The sequence below is a fragment of the Pieris rapae genome, chromosome 2 (genome assembly GCF_905147795.1).
Source record: "Pieris rapae chromosome 2, ilPieRapa1.1, whole genome shotgun sequence".
Taxonomy (NCBI): domain Eukaryota; kingdom Metazoa; phylum Arthropoda; class Insecta; order Lepidoptera; family Pieridae; genus Pieris; species Pieris rapae.
In genome coordinates, this window is record NC_059510.1 from 2,901,238 (window position 1) to 2,929,090 (window position 27,853).

The 27,853-nt window shown below is 34.1% G+C and overlaps 1 protein-coding gene across 19 annotated transcripts in view; it reads right to left on the reverse strand.

The window, feature by feature from the left end:
• LOC110995314 (calcium-activated potassium channel slowpoke) overlaps positions 1–24,986 on the reverse strand; it is a 40,016-nt gene extending 15,030 nt beyond the window's left edge. For 7 of the 19 annotated variants that reach the window (XM_022262418.2, XM_022262416.2, XM_022262411.2 and 4 more), the window contains exons 1-9: positions 24,149–24,984; positions 8,502–8,563; positions 7,982–8,078; positions 7,436–7,547; positions 6,961–7,112; positions 5,919–6,086; positions 4,869–4,960; positions 891–1,001; positions 90–195 (exon numbers count right to left, since the gene is read on the reverse strand). In XM_022262418.2, coding sequence (XP_022118110.2) covers positions 90–195; positions 891–1,001; positions 4,869–4,960; positions 5,919–6,086; positions 6,961–7,112; positions 7,436–7,547; positions 7,982–8,078; positions 8,502–8,563; positions 24,149–24,466 — 1,218 coding nt within the window. In that variant the 5' untranslated portion in view covers positions 24,467–24,984. Of the gene's footprint in view, positions 1–89; positions 196–601; positions 708–890; positions 1,002–2,983; positions 3,076–4,185; positions 4,278–4,868; positions 4,961–5,918; positions 6,087–6,960; positions 7,113–7,435; positions 7,548–7,981; positions 8,079–8,501; positions 8,564–24,148 lie in introns of all 19 variants that reach the window. The other 12 variants (XM_045631344.1, XM_022262412.2, XM_022262404.2 and 9 more) reach the window with 7 other exon arrangements.
• Positions 24,987–27,853: the final 2,867 nt, after the last annotated feature.

The following is a 27,853-nucleotide window of genomic DNA, read 5'->3' on the forward strand; positions in this document are numbered from 1 at the left end:
TCGTGAACGAGATCACTACGTCTATAGGAAAGACAGCCTCAAACCGACACCACGCCCAAAGACATCGGCCATTGTGCAGTGCTACTTACTTTTACCCTTTGAAGGTCGATTGGGTTCATAATGGTGCCTTGAAAGAATTCCACAGTGGTAAAGTGTCTCTTGAACAGGCCTTCGAGCTCCAGGTCGGGCGGTTTCCTGCCATCAACGCTCAGTTATCACTACGGACTAAAATTGGCCAGACCGCCGCCTGTTGCGGCCCGACATTACCATGCAACTATATGGAGAATCAAAATACGCGGTCGTGAAATGGGACGGGCCTGCCTCCCTTACTACAGCTAATGAAATGAGCCGGATGTTTCGGAATTTAACCAAAGCAATGCATGTTTCATTGGCTGTAGTCCCTTTGAAGCAAAACACCACCGTCCCATTAAAGCAATGATTGCATCAAAAGAATCGTAATACAGAACGTGACAATATCCTACTGTGTACTATGAAACAGAATCTTTAGGGAAGAAATCTGTTTATGCACATAAATAAAATTGGTTGGCGCATCAATGATAAGGGCCGTGCTTGTCTAATGCCTGCGCTATGTACTTCTAACCTTGACTCTCTCAAGGTCCACGGCATTCATCATTGTGCCCTGAAAAAACTCGACGGTGGTGTAGTGACGCTTCAGTAGACCTTCCAGCTCAAGGTCAGGCTCTTTTCTGAAAGCGTCCGGTTTTCACACATGTAAAACCCCCCGTATCAGTCATTCATACCGTGGTTGAAATTTACCATTTATTTATCGTATTACAATACGATTTTGAATTAGTCTTCAATCTAAACTTAGGATGGTTTTAATTTCTTATAGAAACAATAACATAATAATTGTCATAAATATATATTACCTGTGTAAAAAAACCACTTCTACATCCACATCCTCTCTGTCCTCATGCAGGAAGTCTTTTAAAAAATGGCTCACCGATTCGTACGTAATATGTCCACATACAACTATATGCCTGAAATCATTTGTTTGTATTAAAATACCAACCAAAAAGTTGAATAACACAGACTACTACATTGCATTGACATACAAAGCTGGGTGAAAGCAAGCTCAGTTTAATTCGTGAATTTACTATTGAAAAGGTCTTTTGACTTTACAACAGCTACGCAAAATTTATTTATAGCTTTCAATTTATTTAATTTACTTACATTTTATAAAAGCAATAACATTTAAGCTGCAGCACTTATAATAAAGATAGAATAGAGAGTAGAGCATAGCAATTTGAAGTTTTATTTAACACCTGGGACCACAGACAATACAGAACACTCAACAAGTTAGACAATAGGGTATTTACGTCGCAACAGGGTTAAATAAAACGGTTTATGATAAAGCGAGATTTAATAACACAACTACATGTGGCAACGCCTTTATTTCTACATAATAAAGCTAATATTCTAAATAGTGATTGTTTTAAAAAAAATAAAGGCGCCGTGTGTAACAACCTCCATAATTAAATTTACAGCTTTGTTCATCAGTTTGTGACTTAGAAGCAGTTCCATACTTTAATAGATTTAATTTATTGCAAATAAACTTGTCACAAATAGGTGAACAAACTCAGTATCCTTCAGGATTGTGTAGCTATCTACCACACTAAAAAAAAAAATTAATCACGAAATTTCATATATTTAACCGAAATAAAAGTAATCACACCACAGTAAAAGTCAGCACACAAGAGAATGTATGAATGGTTATGTTGTCAGTATCACGAATGATTTGAGATATTGTATAAGTATCTTATGTATTTGACTTCAAAGTGAATGTCCTAATATATACTTAAACTTGTCCTCAGAGACAGTCTAGCACGTTGAAATGTCACAGGTCTACCGTTAGCTTTAGTTTCAATAAACGGGGAACGCGTTTATATGCTCGAAGTATATCTTGTCTTTATGTTTTACACAAACGAAAAATTAACAAAAGAAATATTTCTTTAAGAAGGTAAGGCACAGCGAGTGAATGTGGCAGGATGTGGATGCAGACACTGGACAGTGTGATTCACAATGATGGAGGTTTGTGACAGACATATAAACATGTGGAGAAAATAATTATTGTAAGTTCAAGCAACGTTCACAAGTAAAGAAAAGAAAAAGTTAAACTCAAACGTGACTAGCTCCATGCAAATTCTAAGGTGTGGCAAAGTACTGATAGTAAATTCATCAAAAAAAGTAATAAATCTCTACGAATATTATCATAATAATTATTAGACACGACGAAGTTAAAAAATAATTATTATTTTATATGAGTGATCGTGTATATTTTCTAAGATGATCTTGATCGAATCAAATGGTAAGTCGATAACTATTCTAATTTGCGTCAAATAACGTCCTCAATGCACACAGCCTTGCCACGCTCTATGAATTTTTTTACGAAATCAAATTAAGTACACTAAATTACCGGAGGGTTGAACAATATACATTACAGTCGGGTAGAGGGTCAACATCAAGAGTACAATACAGAACATTAATCGTGCAGGGAGGGAGTAGAGAGGAGGTGAGCGGATGGCACTCACTAGGTCGGACGGGCCGCATCAACAGCCCCCGAGGGCCGCGCAACGACCCACTGCCGCTCTCTACGGCCCACGGCTAGGGAGCTGTCGACGCACACACGACAACTCCAACACACTACGGTACCACGCAACACTGAACTCGCCGTAACTAAGCTTTACGTTACCATTAACATTCATTACACGTACGTACATGTACACTAACAGAAAATAATTTAACCTATGGACGAGCGTAACTAGCCACTATCTGCTGAGTCTATTCAACTGAAATTAATTCAAAGGTACAATTTACAATCAACACCGACATAAGACAACTCGCGGGACTCGCGCCCCGCTAAGATAAAGTGAGAACACAGAAGCGTGCTAAGAGAGGAAAGGAAGATATAGATCACAACACGGAACACATTCAACGGATCGGATTGAAGACTGCGGCTCACCTGCGTCCCCGCTCATTCTTGAGGGTGCCGCCATACTTGGGTCTAGTGCCGATTAAGTCAATTATCTCTGGGATACAACTGGCAAATATCGCCTAAACGCCGACAGACAAAACAAGACATTCACATTCAAGTCGAGTGAGTGGTGAAGGCGCGGGAGCGGGTCGTCGGCGCGTGTCGCGGCGGGAGCGCCCTCGACCCGCTCCAGGCACACTACGACGGCAGGGCTCCAAAAGCATAGACGCACGCATACGCACACCAAAAATAATAAATCAGTCTCGTTATATAGAAGTATAAGATGTTGAGTAATGACGTATCGATCGCCCCATACACGATGATAGCTGTGTGTATTTTGATCTAATGTGTTTTGTATGAATGTTAACTCTGTAAGTGACACACCTACCGTATACAGTACCAAAAGATCTTGTGTGCGTATGCAAGCAATCTAGCTTTGTAAGAAGACTATATTATATTATTGTATTATACTATTATTAATTCCTATAGGGACTATACGATGTCACCAATGCTGAATGCTCTTGGTGATACTGATAATCACTTTAGAAAAAAGTTGAGCCCTGCTTGATTATTACCTGCATTGAACATTTAGTCCGCTTTATATGTCGGCATTGAGCAAAAGATTTTAGTGTTCGTTAGTTATAAATTTTCAAGAACAGAAATGAATAGGCTTCATACTGTTATGCAATCATATGTTAGAAGTGCAAAGCGGGCTAAAGGTCTCGCAGGATGTAGTGTGGTATCGGCGGTGTCCGTGACGCGGTGGGCGCGAGGGGCGCGGGGCGGGCGGCCGCGGGGCGGGCGCGGGCACTGGCTGTGTGTGACTCGGGACTCGCGGGGTGCCGGAGCTAGCGCTACAGCGTGGCGGCAGGCATCGTGTGCAAGCGAACAAACCAAACATCACTACTTTATCGACAGCATCACAAATCATCGGCTCTCTCCATCTAGTCTCGTTAGAGGAACAAAGCGCAATGGTATCTCGTTAGGCATTAAGTGCGTCGGTCGACCGCGCACCTGTCGGCGGACAGGGGCGCGGCCGCCGGGATCTATCTCGTCGAGCATGCGCCACGGCACCGAGAGACCGATTTTCTATTAATAAATTTCATTAGCAAACTCCGCATTCAATCAACCAAGTCAGATCGAAACCGTGAGAGGAAGCCGTGTGGAGCGGGGGCGTGAGAGCAGGGTACCTGCGGCGGACGTCCTTGTTGTATCGGCCGCCGTATTTGTTGCGCTGCGCCGCCAGCTCCGTGATCTCGGGGATCCAGCTGGCGAACACAGCCTACGATACACAGCAAACACCGTGAGGTGAGCGACAGACCCCGCGCGCCCGCCCCCCGGCCCGGCCCGCGGCCGTCAACCCTCGCGCTCGCACAAGGCTGTGTGGTTGAGTGTCGTCTGTCTGCGTGTGGCTGTGGCGTGTGTGGACGGGTGCGGGACTTGGGTGCCGTGCCGAGCTACGCTAACGGGGCTACAGCCGTGAGGGACTCGTGACCGGGGGCATGCAAAGCTGGACGTTCGCTAACTGATCGATGATAACTTAAAAAAGAATCTGACGCCGGTTACTAGAACTAATGGACGATCGATATAGACGCATGGTAGAACACGCACACGGGGCTACCGTCTCTAGAGCGTGCGGCCAGTCTCGCCCTCGCAGCACGCGGCCGCCAGCCACGTGCCGGGGGGGCGAAGGCTCGCCCTACGCCCGTCGAGGGATCGCCGGGTGCGCGCGAGTAGATAACACAATACATCTGACGGCACTGAGCAAGCTTCTGATGATGATATCACATCGTCTCTGAGATTGAGCGAGTCATGCCGTGGCACGGCGAGTGAGTCGCTTCCTCTCATCTCAATCTAAACATTAAACAGATACCTTTTTCCATGTTCACGCTTCAGCTCGCCACTGTACTTGGACCTACTTCCTACCAGCTCTATAATTTCAGGAATACTACTAGCGAACATTGCCTGCAACAGACCATGGCGTCGATCGAGGAGTCTGCGCGCGGACACCATCGTGTGGTGCACGACAATGTCCTCGAGTCTCGGTAAAACTAGATGATACAGATAAGTGTAGCCGGTAGCGGAGCAAAAATAAAACATAAAGGATTGTGTTGTCTACCGGTGATGTGAGCAACTGAACACAGCCAGGCACAGGTGCGCATGCAGAGACCGCGAGGTGGGTGGGGGGAGGTACGCGGCGCGCGGGGGCCGGCCGGGCGGCCCAAAGCGCCCCATTGCCCGAGCCCATGGGACTGACACTCCATTAAGCTTCAATGTCCGGAAGCACATTCGTGGTCCAACAAAGCAAAAGAAAACAACACTCATGCAAAGTTATCACGTGAAGCTCCGGAAAATGAGGTCTCGTAAGCAATTAGAAGGATCATGTTTACGCTATCCCCGAAGAACTTGCCACAGTTTAGATTGTATATTTGTTTCCAGTATCCTCTGCACTCTGAGCATGCTCGAAGTCCGAGGAGAGTAAATATCAACGAAAACAAAGCAGAACTTCGTAAACAAGGTAAACATGAATTAACCGCAAAATCCTAGGAAGTTCAAGAGAAGGTTTGGTTTGTTTATTGAGCAGCTCCCGTTATCGGCCCTCGATCGAAATATTTTTCATGCTCTAAGTGCATTCAGGCTTATATCATACGAGCTGTGCGTTAAACGTTACTGTATCTACCAAGTCCCTTATGATAACAACATAGAAATGTCATATATGTATGTCTTTCCTTTTGCTTTGTTATTGAATAGCTTACGCAAGGAATAGCAAGCGATACGACATATTGACGTTCAATTCTATCCGAGAATAGATTATATTATGAACTAATACTTGCGGCTCCTTGCAAAGTCGATCTTAATATTCAGAGAATTTATTGTATTAGGTACTTATATCTATGAGAAATACAGAAAGAATGAAACTTACCAAGCCGACGAGGAGAAAAAAAACCAAAAATGTTCTGCCAAGTACTGTTCGACAGAACACATCACCATAACCTACTGTGGACATTGTGACTATGAGAAAGTAAACGCAAGTCCAATATGACAACGATTGCGCATTCTCGAAATCTAGCGGATCACCAGAATTTTCCAACTGTAACAAAATACAGTAAGAAAATCAATAACCATGCTTAAATTCTTTTGTTTAGTTGTATTTTTTATATAAGACAAAAATATTATTTACGATTCACGACAATTCTTGATTCGAACCAATTCTTGCACTTAGTTTTTAAACTAGATAGATACATCAATTAGTGAAAATGTCTTGATTAAATAAAATAAAAATAAACTTAAATAGTTAGACAACTTAACAATAAGCCAGTAACTTTTTGAGTATAGGGCAAGAGTTCCTCACGATGTTTTCCTTCACCATTCGTGCGAATGTTAGATGCCCAAATAGAAAGTCCATTAGTGCACAGCTGGGAACCAGGCCATTAATGCACTTAATTAAATGTTTTAAATGGTATTGAAGTAAATATAACGATTTCAGCATTATAACGACATTCCTGCATAATTACTTATTGCATATTTGCTATGATAATATTGAAATATAATTGCAGAGACTAGTGTGCGCTATGCAAACATTTCACATGTTTGCTATGCCATTTACTAATAGAAAAGTCCCAAGATTTCCATAACAGTATTAATAAGCCCAAATAGATATTAATGGGTGAGATGATAAAATCTTTTGAGTATTAAAAATACCATAGACATAGATTTCTAAATTGACATGAACCTGAGGATAACTGATTTTTTAAAATTTTAAGAATAATAAGTTGCATCGTGTATAGAAATTGGTAATACTATTATACGTATACTTTTAAATTTTATGCTTTTATCCTGTAGATCTTCTATTGTTTATGAAAATGCTAGTTAGAAATTTTTAAAAACATATTGAATTTTTTTGATCTACCTTAATTTTCTTCATAGAATTTTAGCCATTAATGATTAGAACATGTACGACTCACCAAATGAATAATACCGGCTGCAGTAAGCCACACGGATATAAATATAGAAACTAGTTGCGCCAACCGAATTGAGCTTGATGTCTTTAATATATTGAGGTACTGCAAAATATCAGGCACGGTCATTAAGCGTAGAGCTCGGAGGAACCTTAGCCCTGAAAGTGAAATTGTCTATGGTTATTTTGTGAAACAAAAATAAATTTTGTTCTTGGATACATGATACCTCTACAAATACATAATAATTTTAATTAATAATGTAACATCTTGCTGACAGTAATTGTAGTGTATGCTAAGATAGGGATGGTCTGTGGTTTCGCGAATAGACATTATAGTCTATGATTATTTTGTAATTTTAACGTTTCATAGCCATGCATTTACTATAAGTGTTTATTTGAATATTGTATACTGAGTTCGATTTTATTCATAGTTAATACTTTGAAAAAGTTTGTTTAAATGAAACCAATTCATAAATCCTTACCTATCCATGTTCTATCCAGGTAAATTGATACAAATGATGGGGGTATCGTGAAATAATCTACAAATGAATACATCTCGAGCATGAACCACAGTTTGTCACTAGCTGCTATAAACTGAAACAGAAAACAATTGTTACTTTAAACGACCCTCATTTCATATTGTTTGTTGTTGTCATCTTTAAGTTTAGCTAAAAAAATAAATGACATTGTTTCTGACATTTAGGTTAAGATTTGAGTTGAGTCTGTCTTGTATGTCAAAAATATTTTTGATTTTGACATTCGGTATCTATAATTCGCACTGGGTCTCGACTTTGAATCTTAGCCTATTTTATTTCAGAACGATCGATTACAATACAATATCTAATATATTATGATTATACATTTAATTTAATTAAATATATAAAAAACATTTAAGTTTTACCCGAAACTGTCCATCACCACGCCGTAATTATATTAATGCTATGGATACAGAAACTTGCCTGCGTGTGAGTAACGGAATGGAAATTGCGCTGTTATTCTCCTTTATTTAACACAGATAAAATACTTACTCGTATAAAAAAGTAGACCATAAAAAATATGTTAAAGGCAAGGTCAATTTGTTGAGTTATATTGTCACTCCATTTCTGACATCGCTCCACCTCCTCACTGAAAGAGACAATTGTATAACAACCACCGTATTTCTTTAAAGATTGGTCACATCGAACGATCAAGGCATCTAACAATATCAGCTGACATATACATAGAATGCGAAAATAAGAATAGAAATATCGGCAAATCGTTAGAAAATTGTGACCTTAATATTAGTCATATTTCGTTTTTTTATGGTTGACATTTAAAAAAAGGTCCTATTAATCTGTTACCTGTCATAATTGGCAGTTAGATAATGATATTTCTGTTCTAATTTTAAACGCACATTTAAAGCACAGATCTATACAGCAAATGTTACGAGTAACACATTCGACAGTCACTCACGTATTCCTTATGTTATCAGCATTATTAAGATATGTATTAATTAATAAGGCTACTTTTAAAGAGAATATCAGAGAATATAATTGAAACGTTGATTACCTGGATGCGTCAATGAAGTAGATGATGAGCGATGCTATGCTTAGAATGAACACCAAAACTACCTGAAATGATAAAAAATCACATGAATACGAAGAATTAACGTATCTGAAACCTAAGAACCTGACATTCAATATATATATATATATATATATGGCACACGTTGTCTATTTCTTGATGTAAGTAACGCCCGGTTGACTCACGATGTTTCACTTAAAGAAATATCTATAAGGTTAATTAGTTTATAGATAAATTGTTCACGAAGCAAAATAATATTTATCGTGAAGGGCATTTTATTTTTGAAAATTCATACAACCTTGAGAGAATATGCAAATCGCACCAGTGTATGCCCACGCACGTATCTCATTTTGCTTTATAGGAGCGGAAAAATGAGACAAAGTGACTCAACTATACCATGTTCCATATAACGTGGGCGCTATTAGTATTGAGGGAAATTCGGGTTCCATTTTAAATAGAGTGCATATGTGTTTTCATTTTAAATATGAAATCCAACATAAAACATAATATTATTGAGTCGGAGCGAATTGTTAATTGATAAGTTCTTGCATGCAGTTTGTATAACGAACTCCAAGGTTTTCATATAAAAAGTATAGGTGAGATAATACAAATCATAGACAATAGAAAAGTTGAACCACATGTTATCTCATTTCCAAACTCCACAAGACAATGTACCACCAAGTGGGTTACGCTTTTGGGCATGTTTCATTGATATAATAAACAAGACTTACTGGCTTCATATACCATGGCGGTAATCACGTTGTTTTTCTGTAAAAGTGTTAACAGCGCATACAGAAATCCGGTCGCTATCAAACGCAGTTCTCAGGGTTAAAACACTGGTTTAAGAATAAATATCAAAATTAATAATGTATGGGTCTATGATATCAGATCTAATGTATGAGTAATCATAATTAATTCGAAGGTAGACATAATTTAAATTTAAATGCTACATGATATCTAGAATAGCTTTAATCATACTAATTGATATTCAACGTGTTCAATTGTTTATGCGTCAGGCATTATTGTCCTTGGCGTCATCTTGAAGGCTGATGTAAGCTCTATTTTTACTCTAAGGCTTCATTAAAGCTGTTTTTGCTGACTTATTAATATAGACATGGACATATTATTTATTACAAACATAACACACACACATAAACACACAAAATAACAATAATCAAAGAGAAAAAATTAAATATAAGATATAATGAGAGGTATATAATTTTTTTTTCTTTCAATATCAAATATCAATTCCTTTAAATATAATCATAATATTAGTGAAAATTAGCAATATCAGTAATGAAGTCTTGTGTAATATGGTGTGAAGTAAATAAAATTAAAGGTTAAAATAAGAATAATTGTTTATGTTTTTTTTTGGGCGGATTAAAAACTAGATTTCTAGATATTGAACTAGATATAGGTATTCTTCCATATTACATCCATAAAACAGTTATGATATATCATTAAAGTAAGAACATTATCTTTTATATCTAACCTATTATTATGAATTCAATGTTAAATATAATTGAATTAATCTTAACGCTTTTTCTTATTCGTTGAGGGTGGATACTGACGTCAACCAGACGCCATCTTAAACCACTTTAATTATATGTATTTGAAATATTGTTCATATAGTCTATTAAACACGAAGTAATGTTTTTAATGATGAATTCAATCTCACTTGACCCAATCAGTAGTCTAGTTTGCAGAATTTAAGTTATATCTAGTTGCGAAGATTTTGTGGAATTATCTGGCTTATTCGGCAATCATAATAGTTTAAAGTTATTAATCAATTAAGTATACTTAACAACTTTTGTTAATTAAACAAGCCTTTGAAAACTTACACGCTTGAGTAATCGAAGGTAGATGAAATCCATCAACGTCAACACCAGCTTTTACAATTAGTTTTTAATGACTACCCGCTTTTATTAAAAAAAACAACTTTGAAAGGCTTTAAAATTTAAATAAAACATATTTTTTGTTATTAATACGTCCACTTACGCATATTTTTGAATAAATTTAAAGTTTGGTTATTGAACATTAATGCATATTAGATTGTGACATCACAATCCAATTACATTGGTATAATTGAATTATATGGACTCGCGGGGCCATCTCTCCCTGCTCGCTTTGTTAGATGGGGTTTCTTATGGTCAAAGCCAGCTTATTATAAAGTAATACTCTTACATGTGTTTCAAACATCGTAATTCTTATAATCTATTATACGGATCAGTGAATATTTTTAAATTTTAATTATATACTGGCTTTTCAACAAATTCTTAGGCTAATGTGGGTAGACGGTACTTTAAGGTCAAGAGTCTCATACAGTAGGTACTTACTTACCTTAAAGTAAGTTTTAGTAAGTAAGTAACTATACAGTATAAGTGAATTCATACCAGCGATATTGTGTATATTATCGTATTGGCATAGTCTCTAAAAATAATGAATGTGTTTCTGTAATAAATAAATAAATAAATGACTAACTAAAAATTAAGGAAAATATGATAAAGGAAATATTATCTATACTAATATTATAAAGAGGAAAGGTTTGATTTTTTGTTTGTTTGTATGAATTGAATAGGCTCCGAAACTACTTGCCAGATTTGAAAAATTCTTTCACTGTTGGAAAGCTACATCATTCCTGAGTGACATAGGCTATATTTCATTTTCAAAAAAAATAGGCATCCTTACTAAAATTACGATAACATTAACATTTGTTTATTATTTGATACAATTCTAACAGATGGCGCTGAGTTAAAGGTAGTTTAGTTTAGGTCCGTGTCGTGGTACCAACGTTTCACATAAGTTCTCCTACGGTTTCCCTTGATTAATTTACTACTATGTAATATCAGAAAAACCTTAGCCACAGCAACGCTTGGCCGAGTCTGCTAGTTTATAATAATTTAGTGAACAAGTATTATGTATCTGTTTGGTATGGTACAAAATTTAATTACATCTTTCATATGCAGGTCCGTGATTAATATCCCTCATACATCTGAATATACATATACAAAAACAACGCTGTATAAATTAATATTATACAATACTTATCAGCTTTTGGAGAACCTATTAAGTCATACCAACTATTAAAAAAATCTGATTTATTGTAGAACGGAGAAAAACGTTGACATTCATAAGTGTACATTATTTTACTGAATAAATGAATTTTGACTTTGACTTTGTTTACTTACGTACTTACATAATGAAAGTAATGAAATGTTTTTATTTTTTTATCAGAAAGTTTCACTTTCCGAGCGTAAAAAGAGTATTTTCCAAAAAACAAAGACAAACATGGGATAATGTTAGCCCTCTACAGCACATTAGCTATAATGTTCACGATCTCGCAAGAAATCCACCACAAAAAATGGACAATTCATATTTTTTCTCACGCATTCAACGTCATATAAGTAATCCCATAAATAGCTATTCCATCGCTTTTCATAGCTTTTTTACGAACCGGTATTACGATTGAATCGTATAAATCCTAATGATTTCGGTTTGTTGGTACTAAAACGGTTAGAGATTTACCGCCTTTGTTGACCGCGTCGTAGGCAAATTATATTTGTAATAAATGGCTGCGTTAAATTCGGATATTTAACTTTTACGATAATCTCGTACTAAAGTCAGACGGTACTATTAAGTTTATTGTTCTTGATAAATTATGATAGGATTGGCTTGAGCAGGCTACATTAGAAGTATTTTAGCCACGCATATACATAAGTTACACGTTATAAAATATTGTCAGTAGTATATTATGTACCATTATTTTTAAATATGGTAGGAAGTATCTAATAAATCAAAAATACAATTGCTAAGCTTGTGACATCTTAAGCAGATCGCTACGATGTACAGCTTTTTTTCTGAATAGGTATTGTTTTTAGGTGGAGCCTCTCTTTGGGGTATCTTTGCGATATCACCTATTCCTTAATAAAAAATAACTCTCTTCTCATTTAAACATATCAAACACTCATATGACTGAACATTTAAAATATCTAACGAATAGTAGAATCGGTAATTAAAAAATAACACGTTTAACATGTAGAAGCATTTAACCAATCCATGTAGGTTGTTGCCCATTATTTCATTCTACCGTAAAATCCCTAAATAATTAGTGTTTCGTATGTCATTGGTAGAATATGGGGATGCGATATAATCATAGTATGAATATTTTTTTATATAGTAATGACTAACTGTGACTTCCATATTGTGAGTGATATTTTTATATACGGGAATCTCGAATCTAAAGTCCCTTACAGCCGTGCTGAGTAAATTAGTAATTAAGGTCCCTATGTATCCGATTTTTTTAAATTTAATATAATAGGAAAAAAGTAACTCAATGGACACCTTGCTACAATACCAAGCGAAAGAGAGGAAGACCATGTGCGCGGTGGGCTGATGACTTTAAAAAAAACCACCGGTCCTCTGTGGCAAAGACTTGCCGGGATAGTCTTTGTGAAACAGTCTTATTAGATAATGTTCGTTAATGAACCAATAGAGATTATTTAAACTGAGAACTGCTTATCATTTTATCTATGGGAAAACAATTTTGCATATAACAGAATTTTAATTTGAAAGGTACGTCTTATTCCGCTAGACTGATAGAACCAGTCTACTGAAAGATCAAACGCCAGTCCCGACATTTTATCGGATTCAATCATTCGTATTACATTGGAATGGATTTAGCATATATTGTCGCCCTTTTGATGTCAATACATCTGGGTAGTATCGGCATATGGGTTTATTTCATTGGGATCGGAAGCGTTAATACGAAGAAGAGGGACTAATAAAACTTTATTCTCTGTGGTTACCAGATAACTATTATTTCGTCGTAGATAGAGCATGTTTAAAACAATTTTTTAAGAGTATTATATCCAAACAAAATATGTATGTATGCATGTACCTATGGATATGAACAGGTGTGGGTTCTTTATGCTTGAGAGGGTGGCTTTGAGTTATAAATACGCGTGTGCTGTGTCTATGTTGGGGATATTTATTTATTTATTTATTAGCTATATAGCTATATATATATGCTGGTATTAGTCCTATGTGTATAACTGTAGCCGGTCCGATAAGTGTAGGTAATTGCAAATTAGAAGCGAAAATATTACCTACCCTCAAATACATCCACTAAATTATTCCCAAAATTGTAGGCGTATTATCTCGTAATATCGTCACTTAAATATAATAGCATCAATGCTGCGCTCGAATTCGCCTAAAATTGGAAAGAATCCAAGCGACACTCAGTAGATCGATTAAGGCTGTATTTCTAGTCGATAAATAAAGGCTGAGATTGAAAAGTATTAAGAATAACATTCATGCGAAGTGCAATTAAGAGTTTTAAAGCTGGGAGAAAAAATTACGTTACATTTTTATTTGAATTGAGAGGAAATAATATTTCATGAAGCGGACGTTTGCCTACGCCGATGTTATAAAGCTTCGGTGGTGCATTTTAAATTTTGTTAAAGCGTCACCAGAGGTTATAAAAGTACAATTAGTTCGCTACTTTGCCATTGTTATGAAACACTTTTCGTGTCATGACTTTAGGAACTGTAAACAGATCAATGGCCACGCTGTTCAAAGGAATATTACTTGTATAATTTTGTAGTAGGAAATTATTAATGGTCAAATTTTGTAAGTAATAGCCAGCGTGCTTTTATGTACTAAATAAGTAAACTAGCTATGGAAATTGTAGATAATCGAACCATCATAACTTATATTACAACCGAAACTGGCGATACGAAAACACTGTCATAAAATTGATGGATATATAATTTGATGGATCTTTAGATTACATTTTCGCAGTGTATTGATGTAGAAATATATGAACAAGCATATCGACAATGATAGGCGATGTCCCGCGATGTGACACGGCCGCGACAAATATAGAACGCGTAAAAATAGTACACTCATGCTGTGGACACTGCGCATACAACTCATAGTATTCATAAATAAAATGCGGTCTTGGTACTTCATAGGATGCTCATGGACTCAATTTAAAGCTATTTTATAGAGAACTTTGTGGACCTCGGTTTGTATAGAAAATAACTGTATTACCTAATATACCACTGCCATGCCAATAGCTAATGATCTTTTATGTTGTTAGAAAATCTGCTCAAGGCAAGCATTTGCTAACAAATAAAATCTTCGATCATAAACAAACAAAGAAGTACGCATTTCACAAATTCTATTTGGACAGCCCCGCAGAGTTACCGCAGAGGAATATTGCAGCTTCATACGGTCTTACTTTTGAGGATTATGTTTTTACTTGATATCAGAAATGAGTGGATTTTGCGGGGTATTTAAATCTGTACAATAAATAATATTAAATTAACTAAACTAATAATTAATGATAAAAATCTTTGTATTGTATTAAATTATAGGTGAATGTTTAAAAACAGTTATGGTGTATATAGAGAAACATATTATTTGAAAAAATTAAATTTAATTGAAAAAAATAAAATTAAAATTAAACCGAAAACGCAACGTAGCGAATACTGTAGAAAATTCTTTGACATACTAGTTTATTAGTAATCGTAACGTTGAAATATGCAGTCTTTAAAATTCATATTTTAAATATATATTTGAATAGATTCTCTTTTTATTATTCTTAATAGATTAACTATTCTTATTATTACCTACAATGTTAAGAAAATTGTAATCAAATCAAATCATTTATTCATGTAGGTAACACAATGTACACTTATGAACGTCAAAAAAGAAATACATATTAAATGCTTCTAATTTTACATTTATGGCAGTAAATGTAAAATTATATATAATTTTGTTCTCAAACCAAGGGCGTAGAACGGAAGAGAAGAACCGGCAATAAATTCTCCGCCACTCTTTTTAAATACTGTATATCTGTGAAATTGAGTTTTTATTAGACGAACATTTTGTAATTTATATTTGACTAGTACATGCTTTATATGAAAAGAGTAAATAAATAAGTCATTATTTTAATACATGCGTACTGAAAAGATGGAACCTATCGATTTATTGCGAAAAGTTCAATGAACTTCGACTTGTGATATTATAATCGGGGATCCATCTCTAGGGAACTCTTTATATTCATATAAGATATATACACAATATATAAGATTATACATTTTCATTTGATTACATTTTACAACAAGAGAAAAGAATTCTTATTAAATAATAGAACAAGCTCGTAACTCAACGAGTGTAATTGCAAAGAGCACTCCATTATTAAGGCCACGCCTCCTAAAATATAGTATTTTCTCGATTCTTAGGAAGAAAGCGTTTCCCCAAAGACATGACCTATTTTATAAGAATAGTTTTTCGGCGAAGTCTTGCGGTCAATCACCTCCTTGAATTTCACTTAGTGTCGAAGACTCATACTTGGTATTCATGAATTGTGAGCTAACAAGAAACATTTAGAGAACGTTAACATACGATCGATACCTACGCGCATTTTTTTTTTATTCCCTACTTGGCCTACCCCCCGGACGAGGTCATCTCCGGGCCGTGGAATATCAATATAAAAATTATTATTTCTATTTTTAATTATTATTTACAACTAAATTTTACTGGTTTCTATTAATACCTACGCGCAATTGTGAATTGTCATTTAATTGTATTTGTATGTACTCCTAAAACATATACGTTTGCTTGTGAACGGAAAGCACTGCTGAGCACTGTAACATATAAACCGCTTAGATTTAGCGTAGGTTTTCCAAACAGAGTCATGTAACCCAATTTTTTATTGACCTATTTTTGTGACGAATGCTTTTGTAGGCAATTGATAAAAGCCAAGTGCATACTTATCACCCAAGAGTATATTATTCTTGCGCTCATAGTATATTAAAGATGTTAATTTCAGTTAATTGTAAAAAGTATTTTCAGCGTTTAAACTCGCTAGCGTAAAAACTAAATTATATAAAATAATTTAATAAAAAAGGCGATTAAAAAGAGTGGCGGAGAGTTTATTGCCAGTTCTTCTCTTCCGTTCTACGCCCTTGATTTGAGAACAGTCAGTAAATATAAAATTAAATTCATCTAATATTTCTTTTTTTGACGTTCATAAGTGTACCTTGTTACCTACATGAATAAATAAATTTTGAATTTGAATTTAATATAAGAAAGGAAAATTGGAATAGTATTCACTAATTTTCACGTTACCGAACTTATGATATTTTAAACATTACCTATTAGGTTCGCTTCAACAAAGACTAAGCATTACTTGTTAGTGATGTAATATAAAAATAATTTTCTTACAATATCCAGAGTTGGAAAAACTGTATAGAACTTTAGATCTTAAACTTCGACACAAAAAGGCACTAAAGGTTACGAATACATGACGCATTTTGTTTACTTAAAAAATTAAAGCATTTTGTATTAAACTTCAAAATTAATTACTATTACAATACGTTATAGTAATTAATAAAGTTTTTACGCTTACGAAGTAGAAGATACCAGCCTAATACAGACTATTGGGTAGCAGCCAAAACTGTATTGCCTATTTTTGTTTCATTTTCGTTTTTCTGTTCTTTCTTTGAATATAATATAGAGGTTACAAAGTTTGACTCAATTTAAAAAGCAAGTATCACGTGCGGTTATGTTTTTAAACAAACATTTTATAAATACTCATAAAATTATTGTATGTAGACGCATGGGGACAGCTGACATGGCGACGAGCCAATGTAAAACTGTAGTATGCCAAACGTGGATTGGTGACGAACATATCGGAACTCGGTAGGAAGTCACCTCGGATCGATTTAAGTGCCTTAGCACGTGTACTCTGATCGTAACGAAGGGCGTAAATCAAAGATACAGAATAATAAATAATATACAAAGCTGACACCGTTTCTTGCTACTTTTTATATTTTCTCTCTATCTATTCTCTTTTCCTCTAATTATACCAGCGTAGTACCAGTCAGTAATGTCGCTAATCTTCATCGGTACTAATAAAGACTCCTGTATAATAACGATTTCTTACATATTGTTGTCTTATCGAATAAAGGTACATGGTGCTTTTTAAATTTAAATTTAGAGCTATTACAATTTTTGTCATATAATGCGTCAACATTATATGACAAAAATGTCTTATTATATCGAAACGTTGTAAATGTTGTTATAGCTAAATAAATACAGAAAAAAATTAACCTCAAAAAAAAACATATATTCTTCATGGGATCTATAATTTAATCGTGGAATAATTACATTTCAATTTGTAAACCACTTCCAAAAGTTTTAAAATATCAAGTTCGCATTGATTTAGCAAAATTATTAAAGTGTTTTCCACACGTTTAAGTTTTTGCTAAATAACATTTTTATATCGATCGGTTTGTTGTGTGTCTATTTTAATTGTGAAATGGAAATATATTGATTATCTGTGTAGTGGTTCGTAGTTAATCTAATCTGTCTAAGAGACGCATTCTTTTTTTAAAGTAGAAAAATTTGAAAAGCGAACAGTGTTTCTTAACGACGCGTCACAAATGGCAACAAAGGGGTTTGAAGCGGCTCACATAACCGATTAAGCGAACCTTCAACCCTTTGGACGGTTGTGTTTCTTATAGTAGCGCAACTCCTGTGAACCGCACAAGTGCCGGCAATCGATAGGACTCCACCCATTGACCTATTTACAGGGATTAGGGGCGCTTCAAGCTTCTCGTGCATTTTTGTCAAAAAGGCTAAATGCGCACACATCTGGAACCAATATCTAAGCTAAAAAATCGAGAATTACATTTTTATTACAACGCTATTTGGTTTTGAGAATCATGATTAAGTTTCGGGATTTACTTTCTCATAGATATTTAGGGACTACTTTCACAGTGTTTTCAAATATGTCGCTACTACTGTGGTAACATATTATAATCTGCGAACTCGTGCCGAATACCGATGTCTACGTTGACAACGTCCTTGGAATTACTATCACTTCGCCATATTTGGTTTACGATCGCATTTGGAAGTAAGCCTACAAATGCGACTCGTAAAGTACAATTTATTAGACGACCGTTTTTATAATCTTGACAGCTCGGTCGATCACTTGAATCTACCGAGTGACCAACATTTTTTTAGAAAACCTACGACATTAAACAGGTTAGGTTCTTTGATGAGTTTTATAATTATAAAATTCAATTAATAAAAAACATTATTATTTCCACCAATTATATTGTTGCAATGTTTTACAGACACTGGATATTGTACCTGCGATATGGGCGACTCTTCCTCGGTCCGAAAACATTTAGTTTAATAACATCCAATAAAAGATATCGTTTTAATTTAATTAATTGTAACTGTTATAAATTAATGATAAACCAAAAGCTCGAATTATTATACCGTATAAAAATAAAGCTCGTGAATTCAAGTTGTTTTTTCTAGGCTCTATTGCAAGTCCACTTGTGAGATAAGAGGCAGCACTGCCTATTTAAGCCGTAAAGCTTTAAGCGTCGGTATTTAGCAAAGTTTAAACATCATTAATTATTGCAAAAAAATAATTGTATATATAATATAAAACAGCAAATTTTAAAGGCATTTTGAGCCTTTTTGAGTTTACTGTAAACAAGCATTATTTATAAACGTATTACCAACCTTAATAATATTAAAAAAATGGTAATACCCTCGTTTTATTTTTTAATGAAATAAACGGGACAAAACATTATTTAATCGCCTGTATTTCAAAATCCAATAACTTTTCGACATCCTAGTTTTACCCTTAGATTATAAATAATAGAGTGAAAAAATGTATAACAAAAGAATAACGATGAATTTAAAAACTAACTTTCAATCCGCATTTGTTATTATGTGATAATGTGAGTCCATGTAACGATAAATATGACCATAGTTTAAGTTTAAATTCTGTGATATAGGCTCTGAAGACACGACCAGTAGTTTTCATTTTAACAATTTTGGCAATGGACCCATGGATAATTTTACACTACTAAATTAAAGATATCCGTACTTATGATAGAAATGCACGTCAAGTAAACGTTATTTATTTAATATTTTAGATTTAAATACATAAATAGTTCTTGTTTTAATCAGAAATAAAAACTGCATAATGCGGGTATCTAATAAAATTATTAACATTTTACATTCAACATTTATTGTCTAATTTTATAACTACGAGTCTACTTGAGAAAACATATTATTATAAATCACGAAAGTAGTTCTGATTGTCCTGTTTAAACAGTTTTTAATAAATGATGGTATAATAGCTTAATACAAAAGGTATAAATATTACTTAGAGCTCAAATCAATATATCCGTACTTTTCCTTATGTTTTTGAAATAACAGATCTGTAGAAATTATACGGTATTTACTCATTTCACGCAAGCGAAGTTATATATTGGTAAATTGAATAAAAATATGGTCTCAGCGAAGTCTGTCCAAAACGCTAGCGTATTCTTGAAATAGCATAAACAGGCTTTTAATAACGCGAGAATCTAACATTTTGTCGGTAGATAGATCCTTTAAATTTGCTATTAATTTCGAGTGCAAGCCGTTAAATAAAGCAACTACCCGCATTGTACAATTAAAATATTTTTATTTATTTAAGACAGATATTACAAAAAAGAAGTGTTTATCAAATTAACATATTTAAGAAAAGTAATGTCTTCTACAAGTAGACGGCTTTATTCTTTACCTTATAAGTAAATCTCCATATAGTACAATACAAAACACAATTAATTGATTTTTATAAATTACATATATTTATTTAACTATTCGAAAGTATTTTCTTCTAATACGAAAATTGTCTTGAACTTTGTTGATTTGAATGACTCATTGTTTTATTCCGAAAATGATTTATAATATAGGTAATCATCTTAAAAAATAAAATAAATCACATACTTATTCAAATACGATCTCAAAAAGCCAAGTCTTGTATTATTAAGGAATATTTTATTTTATTTACCTGCTCGAATATTAGCGTGGAAACTACGTATTGGATATTCTATTATCGAGAACGTTGCGAGTTATAAAGATCATTAAGATTATGTTTACTTCATCTTATATTTCTTATATTTATTTATTTCAGTGATATTTATAATTAAACTTGACCTAGGCATTCCAGGAAACTTCTTCCATAATAGTAAAACCTAATATGTATTGATTAAAACAGTGACCTACAATTTTTGATTTGTGATTACCACCTTTGATAAAACTTACAATTTTTTTGTTATGGTTGTATCAACAAATGATTATTATTTCCATTTAAGCGCCATTTTCATTCAGGAAGTTGTTGTTTTGGCAAACGACAATATTTCCTTGCCAATGGCGTATACAAACATAGATCGTATTAAGAGGAAAAGGAATGAAGTATAATTATACAATCGTTTTATCTCTGTCATGTAGAATCGAACAAAACGAGTGGATTTCGTACTAATATGATATGAATGTGAATATTATTCAGCATAAAATGCACTAAGCCAAATCACAATTATACTTTTTAAATATAAACAGCGTTAATGTATATAATAAAACTTTATTAATTAAACCAATTAAATTATTGATTTATAATTGTTTAAGTTTTTTATTCAATTTAAGATTAACAATTTTTTGACTAGAATTTCATAAGTTTAGTTTATCTTCAAAATTGAAGCAAACTATAGAGTAATAAATGTCATATAAAACTAATTAATGTCTTTTATAACGGAAACACTAAAATTATAAGTATTTTAACAGAATATACACTTTCCAAAGTCTTTAATGAATTATTGTCATGAAGATGTAATGCATATAGATTGTCATAAAGGTTACAATCTAAAATATGTTGTGTAAAACTGGGCATGTGTAGTCAGATCTGCAAAATTTATTTCTCTTAAATAACAAAAATCAAATAAAAAACGAAATTAAAATTGCACCATCAATTAAGATCTAAATCTATTGAAGTTAAAGTTACTGAAATAACCAAGACAGGCTTGACATGCCAGAAACAGATTTGATCCCAATTCCGGTAGCTTATCCATAAAGGCTGTCTGGAACGAAATTAGACACGTAAAATCAATTTGAGACCTCTCACCTATGCGACCTCAATCTATACGAGCATTAATGTTTAAAAAGGTGACCGCTTTCAGAAGGAATCTCATTTTATATTCTACGAGTGGAATTTTAAAGCCATTTTGAGTCTCTCATTTTATGAATTGAAAAAAAAAATTTTTATGCTTGAATACATTATTGGTTACAAAAAGATAATCCTTTTTTATCTAGACTAATATTAAAAAGTACTGAACCTATTTTAAAAATTCTTACAGCATTTAAATGCTACATTATCGCTGAATTATATAAGATCCTTCTAAAACTACAATAATATTACCCAAAGTGTAAAAGAAATGCCTATAAAATAACTCTTATTGCATGCGCTGCGAAAACTATTGATGATTGAACAAATTTTTGTTCAAATACAAGTACAATATAAAAGAACATATAAATTTTACAAAAAATGATTAAAATATAAAGCGTCTATCGCGTGCGAAGCTGGGACGGGCCGCTAGTTGTATAAAATATTTGATACTTAATTAAGGCGCCTCGATTTAGCTCTTGCTTGAATAAATACTAAGCGAGTATTACTTTTTTCCTTTATTGACATTTCAAACCTATTAAGTTAGATAAACAATATAAACACCACTTTTCTGCAGTGCCGCGACCAATTTAGCAGTCTATATATTAATGTTTTTTATAATAAATCACCTGATGATATTACTTAGACTACACGTTGCTTTGTGGGCGTTTCTTATCTAGTAAACGTTATCATTAAATTACGTAACCTGCTTTGCGACCTGAAATTTGTCAATTTACTTGGGTACTTTTGGTGAAGTGATAAAAACGATGTAAGTTTTCGAATCAAAGATCGATATATGTAAGTCGTAAACTTTTTAACCCGTATTTCTTTGCTAGAAAGGAATGCTAGAGAAATGGTGAGATAATATAAAAATAATAAAAAAAATGTTTTTTCGTGATATTAAATTAACGGAAAACATAGGTCGGTACATCGTAATAAATGCCCTACACACTTGAAAGCGCAAAATATAACGCTTCTCTTTGGTACTTGCAATCATTACTGAAATGTATGCCTCTATTTTTAATTATTTTTACTGAATGAATTTATGTGTTGCATGAAAACTGACCTACATTTTATGCCGAATCGATTTAGACTATTCCTTGGTAACATACAATTCAGATGTCATGTGGAACGTGGTTCAATGGTTGGCGGAGAGTATATTGCCAGTTCTTCTGTTCCGTTCTACGCCCTTTGAGAATTGGCAGTTGTTTGTTAAACGAGAATCATTTCAAATACATTTCTGTTTTTGAGGTTCATGTGTAAGGAGGGCGGGGCTGGTTTCAACGGAGGTAAGAATTAACAATCTTATTCCCGCCATACCTGAAGTGATAAAAAAATGAGGCTGGGTTTAGAATAACTACCTATATAGTATCTACATGAATATCGTGTGTGTTTTTGTGTTATCTACATGAATAATTGATTTTAAATTTCTGAAATTTATTAAGAAAATATAATATTAATGTCCTGGGAACAACTATTTCAAATTGATAATTAATGTAAAAAAAACAATCATTTTGGTAACACGATGTACACTTATAATTCATACCCCATATATAGGTAAATACAAGCCATTTCAAAAGTTTGTTCCAATCATAAAAAAATATTTTAATGCCACATCACAAAGATACCAAATGTGTCACACACTTGAGTTTTCATGATTAGACGCCCTGAAGGGACTGAAAGCGTTTGAGAGTAGAAAGTAAAATGAAACGTTGAACTAAGGCCTATCGATAACGAAATTGGGTCAGGGTCCATTGCTCGTCACATACCCACTGTCAGGAATTCTTATTTGGTTAGCGTTCGATGGATCGCAGGTGACCGTAATTATTCAATTTTGTAACTATAATTCAAATGACGTCATTTAAGACAAGACAACCCGAGTATTCAATGATACAGAGATAGAACGAAACAGACCGGTTTTTATTCATTGCATTTAATTATTCATATTCTAAAGCTACGGCAAAGAAATATCTATTTCCAGTGCTTTCAGTAATTAAATGCCTGCATTAAAATTCTACCTTAGGATGGTATATAAATAAAAGCTATCTCGTACATAATAAATAAAGAGTTCGCGCTTGCGTCACTATTAAACGATGACGTCACGGACGATACATAATTCCTGGCTTCGCTAGATAACATAGCAATAGGCACCCCTGTGTGAATTGATTAAATTGGCCTATTAATAGGCCTAAATCAATTCAGAGCTAGCGTAATACTTACATAAGTAGGCAATTGTACATGTACTGCCAAAAGTTTTATTAATTATTTTTAGGAAAACATCTTTTCCGTAATACCTATTTTAATAAAATATATGTTATATATTATATGGTATAATATATAAAACTTGAACTTATCCAATATTATACCACATTTCTGTAGTGTCTTAGTGTCATGTCTTATAATATGTAAATAAATATTTATTAGCCGTCAAATATTGGGTACGAAACAAAAACATGAGAGCCCAAATTGTTAATTTGAGGGTAACCAATACCAGGTGGTAGTGTAATATATTATTACTGTTCAAATATAAAATCTTGGATGAAATTTAATATGAAGAAGCACTTTTCGCGCTTTTTATCCGCGGTAAATAATGATATATTGAAAATGTACTTACCAGTATACGTCCAGTGGTTGTTTGGCCGGAGATAAGTTCGCCTGCCCAATCCTTGGCCTCGGTCATAAAAGTTCCTTCGAACTCCTGTTTTCCCTGGCGGGCCGCCTTCTGCTCCTTCAGCTTCGGGTCGTTGGGTGACAGCTCCGGCTCCCGGCGGCAGCATACGAAGGCGCACGCCCGACATAGCAGCACAACCAGCAGACCCGCTAGGAACGTGAAGATAGAAGATAGGAGAAAGCACCACCATTTTCGAACACTGAGGCAGTCGTCGTCTTCAGGTATCGGCGCGGTTGTCGCCTCTTCCTCGGACGAAGCCATTCCCCGAGGGCGCGAGGCATCCAGGCAGGCGCGCCATGCACGTGCTGAGTCGCGCGCGCTCGCACGACAGCCCGCGCACGACCGAGCGTCGAGCGAGGCCGAGGGCGAGTGTTCGCCGCGCTGCCGCTCGATGCCGCGCGATCGATCCGCGCCTGCGCGCCCGCTACCGTCCGCTCATGCTGACCCGCGACCCGCGACCCGAGCTTATCTTCTCTCCCGAAATCGTCACGCTGCGACCTCTACCCACCCCGTATTCGATAAACACCTTGAATGCCACTGTTCCTACTTGCGTCACGTTCGATCAATCTCCCTTTCTTCTGTGAACGCTGCTATCCTGCTGTTTCCGCTTCTCGTTCTAATTCAAAATATAGGTCGGTATCGACGCAGACACTTAATTTTTCTTCGCTTTAATGAATTGGGTTTTTAATTCGCGTTCAAATGTGTAATATCCTCGCCTAGGTCAAACTTGTAGTGACTGCGCGTTCGTTCAAAGGCTGTCAGCGAACTGAGTTGCCACATGCGGGCCGAGGCGATTAAGTGGAAGGTTTACTTTGTGGGCGGGATGTCTATGTTTCCTAGTTGAATGGAGTACTACGCCCTCTATGTGGCGCTTTGTGCTACGAAACTCGTAGACGTTTAGGAAACAGCTACGATTGTGAGAACGTGTCGTTTTGTAAGGACGCAGCAAAAGCCTTTGTTTTCCAGCTCCCATTTCCATTGTTATTAAAGTTTTAAAACGCGAATTTCTTTCTGTAGGTATGTTTGATGAGACATTAACGTAATAGCGTGTATTTTTAACTTTTAATACTGAGATAGCATTTATGTAAAAGAAGAATTATTTTTTAGTTGTTTAGATATTCATAGGTTTTGATTTAAATTTTTTACAAGTATTATTTAAAATATGTAAATACAATTGACCAACGAGAATTACATCTATAAAAGTTGCAATTCATTTTTCAATTATTTCAATTATTTTTTTTTGATTTACAAAACACGTTTTTCACTATATCCACAGACAGAAGTATGACACCACATAATAACATAAGTATTAGGACGTATATGGCACAGCAGATTGAATTTTAATTATTTAAAGTAGTAAAAATAAATTAATACATATACATATATTAAAAAATAAATATTACTTAAAAAAATCTACTAAAGTAAAAATTGTCTCAGAGAAATAAAATACAAGTATTGTTCTCCTAATCTAAATTATATGAAATATACTCGATTTTATGCACGCAACGTCTTACTAGTCGTGCTAAAGTCCACATTTTACTGCATACATTGGAGAATCGTAAAAAATAAAATTATGTATCGTTTCCAATTAAGATTCTTAACAATCATGTTGAATTCCCCAAACTTCTTACAAACATTAAATTGCGTGTACCCGCTAGATACTCAAGGCACCCCATCATTACATTTATCCCTCCTTTCCGAAGAACGTGTTTTGGTCAAAGCTCACGGATGTTCAGATTGAGCATTCTGATAAACGAGCTTGGTCTGAATATACATAGTTGTTTACCTCACACTTTATAATCTATTTTTGTTTAGTTTTTGTGATTTTATTTGGTTTGTTTGATATTTATATTATCTCTTGAATGTTATGTTATGCCAATAAGTACTTGTCACATTAAAAAATTACTGTGGGTATTTTACCAATCTATTAGTCTGTCAAATGTAAATGTCAAAACCCATAAGTTAAAATTAAAAGTTAATTTCCTACAAATGTGCTATTTAAATAAAACAGGGATACCAATTATATAGGTTTTTTTCTAAGATAAATTTAAACACCAATTTTTTAAATAATATATTTACATTTATTTGTTATAATTAAATTTATTTTAAAGTACATAAAACAATTAGTACATACTTTCAACAAAGTCATCTATAAACAGTATAATTATATTTGCTTTAACATTACACCCAATGGAAATAGCGATCAAATTATTTTATGATTAGCTGAACTTAATGTATTATTTTATGAAAACAATACTATGATAATAAATATTACTATATAATAATAATAATATACTATAAACATTCTTTAGTTCGGAAGAGAATTTAAAGTATCAATGGTTGAACATTAAATGTTTGACAATTATGAAACCCTCATGGGTTCTTATATTGTTTTTTTTGTACATTTTCCAACGTTTTAGATATTCTGTTATTCGGCATGGAGACAAATCAAGAACCATGAAAGTCGATTGAGCCATTCTCGGGTTATAAGTGATTGAACAAACAAGATCACCATCAAGCTTGATTCAACTCATGTTTTACCAAATTTGAATATCAATTTCAATTGTAAAAATGAGAAACTGCACATTACACACATACATTTAAATGGTTTTGTTTAAGTAAAAGCATAAATTTGGTTTGACAAGACATAATTGCTAAGCTTTTACTAAATAAACTACATGTCAACAAAAAGCAATCTCAGGCATAATCTGTGTAACAGTCACTATAACTGAACTATCTATACCTTATTAATAATATTAAATTAGTTCTTTTCTGGCACTGTTTCTCCAATCCACTGTAAGTATGGGGGGTTTCCATTTTTTATAGGCAATGATATAACTTCACAAACCTCATATGGATGATTTGAACGAACAAAGTCTGTTAACTGATCCACAAGCGAAGTTCGTGTTTTAATCATTAGTAATGCCTAAAACAAATTTTTTACTAAATTATTATTTGATAGGTGCAAAGTTAATGGATATTTTAATGTCCTTGAATTAAATGATGTTTGACCACTATAGTTTCTAACAGAAATTACACTTGATTTTTTTTAAACTAAATGATGATACCTCATTATCTTCATTTATTTCATCTTTCCATTCATAAATAGATGTTATTTGTGGTATAATATTAACACAAGCGGCTAATTTATTTTTAACAAGCCCATGTCCTAAAGTTTTCCCAACATCAATATTTGGAACAGTTACGTATGCCACGGAGTACTTATCTAAAACATATAATGATAATGAAACACAAAAACATATGAATACCACAAATTTCAGCGGCTAAAAAGTTCCTTCTACTTATATTTTAATAAAAATCACTAGTTTAGTTAACTAGATGCGATAATTATTGTATACTGCGATTACCAATATATTTATATAGAATCTTAGTTGCCTCACTGGTTACGCTACGAGGTCCTATTTCAAATAAAAACTAGACTATATGTTTATCTTTCAAAGTGCACATTTCAGGTAGGTAATTGTTTATAATACATAAAAAACATATTTTCATACTATTTGGTATTTCTATATTTTTAAAGTATCAATAACATACCGGCATCGACACTACCAGAGGACATATTCTGAGCCAAAATTATGCACGGCCTTAAAACAGTGAAATATAGAGCTAATATATGATTATTTCTTA